General features: G+C 34.3%; 1 protein-coding gene across 1 annotated transcript; it reads left to right on the forward strand.

The window, feature by feature from the left end:
• The first annotated feature begins 3251 nt into the window (after positions 1-3251).
• LOC126727228 (cysteine-rich receptor-like protein kinase 10) lies at positions 3252-8864 on the forward strand. The gene is made up of 7 exons (XM_050432803.1): positions 3252-4257; positions 4511-4645; positions 4864-4985; positions 6917-7127; positions 7401-7638; positions 8006-8159; positions 8297-8864. Exons 1-7 carry the CDS (start codon positions 3438-3440, stop codon positions 8546-8548), a joined length of 1932 nt encoding a protein of 643 aa, XP_050288760.1. The 5' UTR covers positions 3252-3437; the 3' UTR covers positions 8549-8864.
• Positions 8865-13781: the final 4917 nt, after the last annotated feature.

The following is a 13781-nucleotide window of genomic DNA, read 5'->3' on the forward strand; positions in this document are numbered from 1 at the left end:
ACAGGCCCAAGGATCCTGGGCCAAATAGTTGTGTTTTGGTGGACTGGGCTTGGTTCACCGCAGCTAAATGGGGGCTGATTACGAACCAAGTTGTGCGCAAGTCACATAAATCTCCTCAAGGCAAAAATGCGATTCCTCCCCGGGCGTACTATCGTGGGATCCCGGGACGTACTGTCGTGGGATCCCGGGGCGTATTAGGCCTGTAAGAACCCAGAATCTCTGGTTCTGTGCACTATACAATCTTTCTCCATGCTTGTTATGCAATGAAGTTTTGTCCTTTCCTTTTACCTCTATAGGTCCTACACAAGAACAACTATACAATGCACATATCTTCAAATAATTGTTAGTTTCTTAGATTAGGATATATATATATATATATATATATATATATATATATATTAATACATATACATATATGTAAATGAATTTCATAAGAATGATTCAGCCACAAGGATCCTGGCCCCAATTCTCACAGACTTATGCTTTTGCACAAGACTTGTGGGATTTGGAACTCAAGTCTGAGTGGCTTTGCTTGGGCAGGGACTCAGCTTTACAAGCAAAAATATATATGTATTGAGCAGCAAGGAGCAGTAAAGAAATATGCAAAGTAATTGTTAGAAATTCTCAAATCAATATGAGATATTTCATTATTTTTCTTGATTGTGGATTACAAATGTGCTCACTAAGACGTGATACAAGGTTCAAATAAGCTCAAAAATTACAGACTTTGATGGCTATTCAAGCCTCTAAGACTTGCAAAGTTTGAATCCTTTTGAATCCAAGTATGTGCTATAGTGGCTGTTTCTGGGATATCGGGAGACATTCCTCTGTTTTTCTTAAATTTTACAGAGTTCTAATGACTCTGTTATGATATTCTTCCTATAGAAAATCCTCCCCCCTTTTATAATGGAGTTTTTGGTCCTCTCGGGGAACTGTTGGTTCCCCTGTTTTACCCTTTTGCAAACAGAGCACGTCCTGTATCCATCATCTTGGTAAGTCCCATTTCCGTTTTTTCTCATTCTTTCCTTCTTTTAGCTCTGATTCTTTTGAAAGTTCCTAGTTGGCCATCTTCTTTGGGATGTGCTGAGGTATGCCGTTCTCGGCATCCCCGTTTCTGGCGTTTTCCACTTTTCCCTTTTCTTTCCCATCCGAGCGGAATCCTGCTCTGCCATTTTGAAAGCCACTTGTTATCATTCTTTCTTCTATGCTTCTCCGTTTTGGTTCCTCGAGACTTTTTCTGTCTGTGCCATGAGAGGTCGCTGGGTTCTACTGGCGTTTGTGTTCTTTTTCTGCTTTTGTTTCTTGTTTCCTTCTTCTGTCTTTTTCTATCGAGCTGTCCTAGTCTTCCTTTGTCTTTGTGCCTGAAGGGATCTGCACCTCTTGAAGGTTCCTGAGGATCCTTGCTTCTTATTCCTTGCCGTGATCCTCTTTTTTTTGGATGCTTCTTTGTCTAGGCTTCAGGATCCCCTGGGCTTTTTTATCCCTTCATGGGTTTCCTACATCTGTTACTTTGGGCTTAGCTTGATTTTTCCTTTTGGGATTGACTTATCCTTTTGGGCTTGACTTATTCTTTTGGGCTTCCTTCACTATGATCCTTTTTAGACCTCAACAAACCTCAACAGGAAAAAGTCTCTACCAAGGTCTACCATATTGACTCTCCAAGAAGGCTTCCATAACTTCCTCAATCTCCTCATCTGAATTTGATTCCACTTCCATTTGGTCTGAGAAAGCAAAATTTTGGGAGTAGGCTCCCGATATTCCCCCCACTAGCTTGTCCTTGAAGGAGAGCTTGGGAGGGTAGGTTGAGCCCCCAGAATGGGTTGGGCTATTTTCTTCGATTGCATGGTGTGAATCCTTAACTTTCTTGTTACTCAGAACTAGCTCGTTTTCTTCTTCACGAGAGAGAGAGAGAGAGAGAGAGAGAGAGAGAGAGAGAGAGAGAGAGAGAGAGTGTGTGTGTGTGTGTGTGTGTGTGTGTGTGTGCAAGCATTCCATTGCTCCAGATATTTGGTCCACCCCTATAGTTCAGATGAGTCATTCAATATATAATGCAAGGTGGCTATCAATAGGTGGTAGCATTTAATGCAAATGTGAAACTGAGTTGGGGAGAAATGTGCTTACATCAAGGCTTTTATTTAGAAATAATACTTAGGAGACTGTCCTGAGGGAGCATCCGCACAACCTTGGTTTGTAATTTGTGTCGTGGACCCTATCCATCATCCCTTTGACCAAAGGACAATTTAGGGTGGGAATGATAATTCAAGATTGGAATAGCAGAGTGATAGGTGTTGTGTCTATGCCCCTTCCAAGAAGATACTTTGTTGAGGAAATTGGAGCAATTGCAGTTGAACAAGGTTTAGTTCTAGTTAAAGAACTTGGCTTGGAGAAAATAATAATAGAGTGCGACTCCCTCTTGACTGTCCAAGCTGTTGAACTCATGGATGTTAGGAGGGTTGTTGGTCACATTATAAAGGGTATTGGTCAAGGATGTAGCAGCTTTCAAAAGGCTAAAGTCAAACACATTGACAGGGACAACAAGAAAATAGCCCACGAACTCACCCAACATGCCAAAAAAAACTAGAGAAAAATATGTTTGGAGGAATGAGATCCTAAAATCCTTTTTTTTTTTTTTTTTTTGACCTCCTTAGATTAGAGGGATCAGTCTAGGCGGGGTTTATTTGTCTTTGGCCTATGTTATTATTGTTCTACTTGCTGGTGTGTTTGTTGCTCATTGTATTTGGTTTTTCTCCTTTGAATGAGAATTTAGTCTCTTTTCCAAAAGAAGAAAAAAAAAAAAAGCCAATCGAAAATGTTTTCAGTTTGATAAGTTTTTCAAGTGGTTCAACCGTGGTTTTAAAAATTGAACCGAGAGCTAAACCGTTTTTTTCAAAATTCTCGATTCAATCCGGTTTTTTTCGATTTTTGACCAGTTTTCACCGGTTTTAGGGATTTTTATCGAACCAGTTGGACCGGTCGGTCCAGTCAAGATTTAAAACAATGGGTTCAACATAGTTAAAAAAAGGTTGAAAAAAAGTAAAAAAAGAATTACGCCAAAACAAACTAGGGAAAGGGTTGTGTCCAGTGATAAGTTTCACTGGACACAAGCCGCACCCAAGAAACTAATCCTAGAAATATTAGAAATATAACAAGCTGTAATGATTACCAAGATAATAAAAACGCGTGGGGCATCCTTTCCCCTACTGGGTCAAATGAACACAAATTTAAGCACAACGATAAAAAATTCTCAATTATCTCCACGCAGCAGACTATGACAATTGACTGACTGAGGTCAACAAGTCCCTTAACACGGGTCAATGGTGGAGTAGACTTACTCTTACGCGAGAGGGAGGGAGTATCGTCCCGTCCGGGAAGCAATAACAGCCCCTATAAAGCTGATCCCGAAATAAGAACAAAATACGAGACACAAAAAAGTAGGCATGGTTTCTTCAAGCATCTCCATGGTAAATCTGATCCTTTTTTGGCTCAGCTTCCTTAGCCTTACTAGTGAAGCAGTCCCAAGTTACCGCTTTCATATCTGTTCAAACTCCACCACCTTCATCCCCAACTCCACCTACCAGTCTAACCTAAAAGACCTGCTCCTTTCCCTTTCATCCAATTCCACGCGTGAAATTGGCTTCTACAACAACACCGTTGGACAAAACCCAGAGACCTCAGTTTACGGCCTCTTCCTCTGCCGTGGAGACCTCACCCCAGATGCCTGCCAAGACTGCGTGTCAACAGCAACAAACGAGATTGTTCAGCAGTACTGCCCCGTAGAGAAAGTGGCTATGATATGGTATGATGAATGCATGTTACGCTACTCAAATCGATCAATCTTCTCTGTCATGGAAGACCAGCCAAGAAAGTATCTGTGGAACGTGTTGGATATTACAGAGCCAGATCGCTTCCTTAAGCTAGCGCAAACAACATTGAGTGACTTGGTGCCTCTGGCCGCAAACGCTTCCTCCGGTGCTAAAAAGTTCGCTACGAAAGAAGTCAATTTTACGGTATTGCAAACGATGTACAGCCTTGTACAGTGCACTCCTGACCTATCCAGCTTTGATTGCAATAGGTGTCTTCGGGAAGCCATAACAAACGTGCCTACGTGTTGCAGTGGAAAGCAAGGGGGTAGAGTTATGTATCCTAGTTGTACCATTAGGTATGAGGTTTCTCCGTTTTATCAGATAAAAGCCGTTGCTCCACCGGCACCAGCACCAGGACCAGCACCTATACCATTGCTTCTTCCTCCTCCACCAGGTGCAAAACTTATTTACCAACTTTTGATTTTACAGTGTTGTGCGAGTGTCGATTAAGCTCCAGAGACCATGTTTTTAAGCGAAAGAACCACAAAACTCTTATTAGTATTATTATTGTTATTCAATATTTGGAAGAAGAGGGATTTAAAACATGGACAAGAATATAATCCTACTCTTTACTTTTCAGCTAATACTGAGCTCTTTTGAAGCACTAATCTGTTTAGTTTGAAATGAAAATCTTTATGTTTATGCAGGGAAAAGCGGAATCTCATGGCCAATAATTCTCGCCATTGTTGCTTCAATTGCTGTCTTGGCTCTACTTGCTTTGAGCTACTACTTCCTAAGAAGGAGAACAAAAAAGAAGTTCAATTCTCTACCGGATAAAAATGGTAATGAGTAATTTAATTGAATTTATAATGTTTGATTTCCAGATATCTTCTAACTGCTCTGGTAGCTATTAATTGGGAGCTCATAAAAAATTTTCGTACCAATTTGGGTTTTTCCACATAAAGCACCAACAGTATGCTCAAAATTATAATATTTTTTCTATGCTTCCCCATGCATGGGCCAAAGATTTCACCAATGTTTACCCGATTTGTGTGCGTAGCTGCCAGTGACATTACAACTATAGAGTCTTTGCAATTTGATTTGGCTACAATCCAAGCTGCCACAAACAAGTTCTCTGAAGATAACAGGCTGGGTGGAGGTGGATTTGGTGAGGTTTACAAGGTACTAGTATTCATTATTTGTTTCCTTTTTTTAAATTTATTTAGTGGGGCTGGGGATTTTTAACTCATGCAAAAATTCAACTAGTAAAAAATTTGAGTCAATTATATATATATATATATATATGTATAATTTTTGATGAGCTCCCAATTAAAATATATATATATATATATATATATTTTAATTGGGAGCTCATCAAAAATTTTCGTACTAATTTAAACAAGGCCCATATTAGTTATATCAAAATCATTAATACCATTTCAAACCCATTTCAATATTTATTAGAATTTTTTTGAGTAAACAGTAATACTTATTAGAACACACACAAAAATAGTAATATTAATGTTTTAAACTGAGTTTATAATACATTATTTAACCATAATACAACTACAAAATAACTTAACTTTTGTAGTTGTAGACTGGAATTAAATATTTAAATATCTGTCTATTATGAGATATCATTTCGGGATTATTAATAATAAATAAATATATATATTTCACTATTATACAAAATAATAAATTTAATATAATTTTCTTTTAAAATCTTAAATAAAGTAGGATTATTATTATAAAACATTTATTTATGATTTTTCTTTTAAAAGTAATATTCAAAATTTGGGTAATTATTTAAGGGATTTGATTTAGATCCAGTATATCTAGGGTAGGAACCAATTAAATAATGACACGTGTCCGTCTCATAGTCAAATGAACCTAAGCCTAATCCTTAAAAGGCTGCTAAAAAAAAGGTTCCGGCTGCCTACTTTCCCATTTACCAACCCACCCACGTGAGTGCATATTATCAAATAGCATTATCACTGACTCCCACTGTTTATTTACTTTTCTTTTGTCTCTTTGCTCTCTTCTCACCGTGTGTCTCAGAACTCCTTTATCATCTTCTTTTTCTTGATCTTCATTTTTTTTTTTTTCTCACTTTCTCTGTTACTAACGTCGAGACTTGAGGGTGTCTGAGAGTGAGAGAGACACTGAGAGCTGCGAGCGTGAGACAGAGATAAGAGAATGAGACTTGTGACCCAGCGAAAAACGATGCCAGGAAAATGGAGTATGTATCGGATTTCGGCCGGAAATTCGAACCGGACCGAAACAAAAAAATAAAAAAAAGAAGAAGCAAAAACTCTTGGGTTTTAGATCTTATAATACCTCTTTTTCAGTCACTTACTGACTTGCTCACGTCGCCGTTGTCGTTTTCGTCACCACGTTGCTGGTAGTACTAGTAACCCATTTCTCCGATCTCCTCCACCTTTTTCTTCTTCTCTCACAGACCATTAAACGTTTCTTTCTTTTGAGTTTTTTTGTAGTGCCTTTTTCTATTTCTGTTTAGTTTTTAATTTTTTATTTTATTTTATTTTATCATGCAATGTGCCTGACAACCAGCGTGAACATTATACAAAAGTATGCAACTTGGATTTTTTTTTTTTTTTTTTTAAGAAAAGGAACTTGGAAATTGGAATTTAAATTAGAGTATCTATCTTTACGATATATATTATGATGTCTTTATTTATGTGTGCAGTATATTCAATATCTAAATATGAAAAATTAACAATATCTAAAAGGATGTTGATTATTATTATTATTATCATATCAATATAACTATCATATTAATTTTAATGAACTAACATTTTATATAAAGATTAAGATAATATATACTTTCAAGGAAAAAAAAAAAAGATAATATATACGATATGAGATTCTTATAAAAGAACAAGAAGAGAGTTTTTGGCCATATATATAAAATTAAAGATAATCTCGAAACAATACATTGATATTGATTAGTATTGAAATATTTCGTTTTCTTAATCAAACTAAACATCATTCAATACGATATTGACTCTCTAAAATTCAAAAGCTTTTGACCTTGAGATTTTATAAATTCCACAACGTACACCATTCTAATGGTTATTGCGGTACATTCTCAGGGTATATTACTTAATAGACAAGAAGTAGCAGTGAAGAGACTTTCAGAAAGTTCTGGACAAGGTGTAGAAGAATTTAAGAACGAGATTTTAGTAGTAGCCAAGCTTCAACACAGAAATCTAGTCAGGCTATTGGGATTTTGTTTGGAAGGAATAGAAAAGTTGCTCATCTACGAGTTTATGCCCAACAAAAGCCTTGATCAGTTCCTATTTGGTTAGTACATTCTAAGCATATGTCTCAACTATTTATTTGTCATATAAGATGCGTGGATTAAATTACCTAATATTTATTAGTGTTTTGGAGCCTATGAAAATGCAATAGATAGAAAGAGACAACCCATAAAATAAAATAAAAAAGAAAGATAGGAAGAGAGAATAAATTGTCTTTCTATATTTAGTGCTTTTAAATTTAACGAATTAGTAGAATATGCAATTCACTTGGATTCATTTAGTCTAACTTGAATATTGAATTTGGATGGGTGTGTAGAATCCGATAAGAAAAAAATATTGGATTGGTCAAGGCGTTACAAGATTATTGAAGGGATTGCTCGAGGGATCCTTTATCTTCATGAAGATTCTCAACTACGAATTATTCATCGCGACCTTAAAGCTAACAACATACTATTAGATGAGGATATGAATCCAAAAATATCAGATTTTGGCATGGCAAGGATTTTTGGGGTTGACCAAATTGAAGGAAAGACCAAGAAGGTCATTGGAACATAGTAAGTACCTGATTATTGCGTCTATATATATATATATATATATATATATATATATATATATGTATATAATATGTTCTTATTAGTTGATGGATATATTAATTGCTTTCTTCTTAAGAGATTAATCTAGAAAAAGAAAAAGATAGGTCATTCTAACCTAAAAATTTCAATATCAAGTAACCCATGGACAATTTAGAGATGCATTAAGTCTTGTCTCCTTTGTAGCACAAGTTAAATATATGTAGTGCATTAACTTATTTGTAGAACCTAGTTAGCTTTGAATCTGACCAATAATATAAGTTTAAAGATTTTATAGTTTTTTTTTTTTTTTTTTTCCTAACATTGTTGAATTGATGACATTGGTTTGTAGTGGTTATATGTCTCCAGAATATGCAATGCATGGACAATTCTCGGTAAAATCTGACGTCTATAGCTTTGGTGTCCTAGTACTAGAGATTTTAAGTGGTAATAAGATCAATTCTCTCTATCAATCAGAGACTACTACTAAGGACCTCTTGAGCTATGTGAGTATGCACCACATTTAAAAATAAATAAATATATATATATATATACATATATTCTCATTCTGTAATTGCCAACACCACCCCCAATTGAAAGGGAGAGATGGAGACACTATTTGAACATTTACAAATTGATGCAGGCTTGGGAACACTGGAGCAATGGAACAGCCTTGGAGTTGTTAGATCCAACTTTAAGAGATTCTTACTCAAGAAATGAAGTCAACCAATGTATCCATATTGCCTTACTTTGTGTTCAAGAAAATCCAGCCGACAGACCCACAATGGCAAATATAATTCTCATGCTTGACAGTTACTCTGTTACTCTAAAAACACCTCAACAACCCGCTGTTTTCATACTAAGTAAAACAGAGCCGACAATTCCAACGGAGTAATTGGAGTCAGATGAACCTTCAAGCAAGTCAGGGCTGTCGTCTGGTAATGAAGCATCAATTACTGAAGCATATTCTCAACTAGTCAACTGGCTTGGGTGGCCAGTTAGGGCTCCTCCACAATTATCTCTTTAATTAATAAGTAATGGAATTTCAAACACTATGTTCTATATATATTATTACTTAATAAATGTACTGAAACTTCACGGATGATAACTTGGACACGTATTATCATTCTAGCTAGAAGGCAAAATAAATTGGAAACCTAGTTGTACTGTAATCAATTTTAATTATTGTAAAATTGAAATATGCCTCTCAATACTAGTACCTTATATATATATATATATATATATATACTAGACTCATTACATATGTTTTGCGCATGCAATAATACTCTTTTTTATTTAATTATTTATTTTTGGTTTAGTATTATAATGTTTAAAAGTGATATATAAACAAATGTGTCTTATTTTTGCGCATGCAATAATACTCTTATTTATTTATTTATGGTTTAGTATTATAATATTTAAAAGTGATATATAAACAACTGTGTCTTATTTTTTTAAAAGAAAGAAGTAAGGTAATGTGAAATAATGTTTAAAAATGAAATAGAGATATTAGACAGAATGGGTAAAATTTAGGAATATATATTAAATTACTCTTTTAATCCATTTGTGTTTTTTAATTTAAAATTATTTAACTAAAATATAGGGGTATATTAGAGGGTTTAAGAATTTGTATTAGGATATTTTAATACACAAAATGATAAGGCCCAAATAAGGAATCCTGTTATATATATTAATTGTGTGTGTAGACAAAATTTGAATTACAAACTTGATGGGTTTTTTTTTTTTGGTACCTTTGTGTTAAAACCCATGTCTCTCTCTTATGTGTATGTGTTTGTTTCTTGGTTGTAGTTAATATTTACAACTTCCACTAAAAAAAATTATCATGGTTACATACTCCTTTTTTTTTTTAATTTTTTTTTATTACGTGCTAGATTTTTATTTAAAAAATAAATAAATCAAGGTTTCATGGTTGTGAGTTGTGACTGAGCTCTGTAATGTCGGCCATGAGTAATGGGTCGCAGCAGAGCATGGGCAACGACAAAGCTCCGTTAATAGTTCGTGATAAAGTTCCACTGATGGGTCATGATAGTGCTCCCCATCGCGTCAATTTGCTCACCAGAAAATCGATCTCCACTGATCTACTTGACATCGTACCAAATGGAGAAGGGAAAGGAGGCGAACAAAAAAGATAGAAGTTCTGGGCCTTGGGGCCTTGGAGCATTTACGGTGGGGGAGTTAAAATTTTTTGCATTTGTCGTCTCTAAAAAAATACATTATCTATTTTAACACTTAATTTTATAACACACCTTACATTAATGGTTTTATTTTTACCATCAACAAAATACTATTCATTTTTTTATTATTTTATTTCTCACTTCTTCTCTCTTCCTCTCTACCACCGAACCCAACTAATAAAGTGATTAAGTAATAATTTTCTTGTGCCTTTTTGCTATAGTAAATTGCTAGTCTTGACAGTTTCCTGTAGCAAGAAGGTAAAAAAAAATTGCCTTCTACACCAAAGTAGGCTAAATTGGAGTTTATGGTGTACCATTCAATGATAATGCTCTTATTTTATAATAATAATAAAAAAATGATCACACTCTTACACAAGTTTTGGAGAATGTTTTATTGTAATTTTTTGAAAAATTATCAAATGTTTTGATAAATAAAAAATTTCTTAAAATAATTTACTAAACATTATACATTAAATAAATGTATACAATATAAATTTTAAAAAATAATTTTGTACTAAACATTTTTTTATTAACAGACAATATAAACTAATAATTTTCCTTTAACCTATTATTTTTATATTTATTGTAAAAGTCGTGACTTGTAAAAAAAAAAAAAAACTATCTTGACATTACGTCACTTCATTGAGTTTGAGGGAAATTTTAATTTTAATTAATTATTATTTTTTAATATTTTAACAATATTTTAATAATTATTTTTTTACCCGAAATATCTCATTTGTAGAATTGTCTTTCTACCGTGAACCGCGGAAATCTTGCTAACATTTCCACTAGAAAACATCACATGGGCCCATTTAACTGGCACTCCACGGTCACTTTCCTTTTCGCAATCATTATTTTATTTTATTTTTTATACAAAATTTAATTACAAAATTATAGAAGAATTTAGTTACAATCTTATTTAATATCTTTTTATTTTAGATGAATTTTGACAAATACATTACTGGATTACATTTTCTTTTTATATTCTTCATATTTGCAAAATTTCCAGAAATTAAATTAAATATCAATAACTATGTTATTTATAAATTGTTTAAATTGTAAGTTTTTGTAATTTAATTAAATATTAATTGTAAATAATTTGTTATCTTTTGCTTGCCAAATTATGAGTAGTGATTTATCATATTAAATTGACACCGATTTCTTCTTTTGTATAATTAAAAAAAAAAAAATTGTTCTTCAATTAGATTTTTATGGCCTGTTTGGATGGAGGGGGAAGAAGAGGGAGTGGAGGGGAGTAGAGTAAAGTTGATTAAAAATAAGTTAATTTTATACTAAATCTACTCTACACTCCCTTAATCTAAACGAACCATTAAAGCTTTCAATCTAGAGCAATTTATTAGGTTACATAGACGAATTACACCACTCAAGAACACTGTTTTACTATTTAATTTTAAGTTATTCTTTTTACTATTTAATAGTGCTTTCTTCTTTTTTATTTGGTTACAATAAATTCTAAACAGTAAGTAAAGTAGGTTACATGGACGAATAATATCAGTCAGGATACAATTACACCCCAGTCATAACAAATTACGCCAGTCAGGATACTATTTAATTTGATTAATTGCATCTGGAGAGGATAATAACAAACTATATTTACTTTTTAATAGTGCTTTCTTCTTTTTTATTTGGTTTTGTTGTGTATATTGCAAACAGTTACGAGTTCAACTATTTACTACTCTATGTTTCTTGGTCACAACTATGAATGCAACAGACAATCAATTGAAAGAAAATGCCAAATCATGCTTTCAGGCACTCAATGGAGCTTTAGATAAAATGTTATGGTCTATCTCGCTATGTAATAATACAAAAGTTATCCGTAGAAGTTTTGGTCCTTAAATTGGGTCAATAAGGATGTTGTAGCGGATGTTTTAGCAAAATTTGCAAACACTTATATTGTAATAATTTCTCTCTTTCTCTGTTTAGGATGTTTGATTCAGAAATGTATAAATCAAACTAATTCCATGTGCATTGTAATAATTCTTCTCTTCCTCCTTTATCTGTGAGGTTTGACTCCATTTAATTGTTTGGAAGTTATTATATAAATATTTTTTGTCAAATTTTTGCATGCACTGTACGGGTTAACAACTAGTAAACAATAAAAAAACATTTTTGGGTAAAAAATTAACGCTCACCACAGGCCCCTAAGTGCATTCACATCCGGTATCTTTAGACTATTCTATTTTAACATCTCAAAAGCAACTTTATCTATTATACCATACTATTTTACAATACATCCAATATCCCAACTTTTATTTTACAATACAACAAATTAAAATAATATAAATTATACAATAAAATAATAAACAAATTATCTATCTCTCTCTCTCTCATTTCTGACCCTACCACTCCCTTACTTTCTCAACAACCAAACAAGCAATCACCACCATGCCACCAACATGCCCACCACACCACCATTGCCCTCTACCCACCAAAATCCCAACGGAACCAAAAACCCACCAAAGCCATAGCAAAAACAACCAAACAACCCACTACCCACCACACTGCCCACCACTGCCCACCACTCCACCACCACTGCCCTCCACACCAACCCAACCAACCAATCCAAATCCAACCCAAACCCCATAAGAATCCAAAATACCAACCCATAAGAATCTAAAATCCAACCCATCCAAGCCCAAAAGACAAAAATTAATAACAAAAAATCAAACAAACACATTGAAGTCAACCGTGCCCACACTAATCTCGCCATGCCATGATCACTTCGATATCTGCCATGCTGGGCCCACGCTGATCTCTGCCATGTTGGGACCACGCCAATCTCCGCCACACCATGACCACTTCGAATCCAACCCAGCTCCAGTGGCAAGCTTGAACAAGAGAAAGATGAGTCAAATTCCCAATGCTCTCTGGAATTGTCCCTGTGAATTGGTTTCCTAACAAATTGTCTTCAAGATATATCAAAGTTTGAATTCTCCATAGGGAAATTCTTGTTTTAATTGTGCAGTACAATGTAAATTATATTGTAGAGACTAGAGTGTAGACACATATAAATGTTGTACACATTTGCAAAAAGTGTAAAATATTTATCACTTTTTACAAATGTATACAACATTTGCCATTTTTTGTGTGTCTAATATGTAAATTTATATTGCAAGTATCAATGTAAATACCTAAAGTTTCTTCTACATAATTGCTAAATTCCACCGATAGGATTATGTAGAATTCTAGAGTTTTGTATTTGTTTATTATTATTATTATGTTAGAAATATTGAATGAATAGTATTGTATTTCACAAGTAATAAAATATAAAAGAGTGCCTTTATATAAGATGTAGAGTGTGTAGTACAAGTAAACAAGGTAGGCCTAAAGTCCATAACCTATTACACATTAACAACCCCTCTCAAACTCAAGGTGGGTGTGAGACCAACTTGAGGTTGTCAACCAAAGCATGAAGGCGTCCCTTAGGATGTGACTTGGTGAAGATATCTACAAGTTGATCTTTAGAGGAGACCGATTACAGCTTGAGACCACCATGGACAAGATGATAATGAGGAGTAGTAGAGGATGTGGACACACCTAAGTCCTTAAGAATCCATCAGTAAGGGCACAATATTCTGCTCCAGTACTTGAGTGGGCCATAAATGTTTATTTCTTACTTCGCTAGGAAGTCAAAGAAGAACCAAGAAGAAAGCAATAACCAGTGATGGACCTGTAATCAATGAGATCTCCTGCCCAATCAATATCAGAGAACAAGAGGAGATTGAGCATAGTAGAAAAGGCCATGGAAGAGAGTGTCCTTCAAGTACCGAAAAATGCGCAGAACAGCAGCATAGTGAGTCGATTATGGAGCAGACAGATACTGGCTCACCTAGTGAACAACATAGGAAATGGCTGGACGAGTAACATTGAGATATACTAGGTTGCCAACCAATCGTCTGTAAAAAGAGGGAT

The sequence above is a fragment of the Quercus robur genome, chromosome 5 (genome assembly GCF_932294415.1).
Source record: "Quercus robur chromosome 5, dhQueRobu3.1, whole genome shotgun sequence".
NCBI classification, from domain to species: Eukaryota; Viridiplantae; Streptophyta; class Magnoliopsida; order Fagales; family Fagaceae; genus Quercus; species Quercus robur.

What these genes read in the sequence shown, in the direction of transcription:
- LOC126727228 (XM_050432803.1), top strand. Translation starts at nt 3,438, where the DNA reads ATGGTTTCTTCAAGCATCTCCATGGTAAATCTGATCCTTTTTTGGCTC. An exon ending in AAGAAGGTCATTGGAACATA is followed by an intron (nt 7,639 to 8,005) that starts GTAAGTACCTGA and finishes ATTGGTTTGTAG; the next exon opens with TGGTTATATGTCTCCAGAAT. An exon ending in CTAAGGACCTCTTGAGCTAT is followed by an intron (nt 8,160 to 8,296) that starts GTGAGTATGCAC and finishes AAATTGATGCAG; the next exon opens with GCTTGGGAACACTGGAGCAA.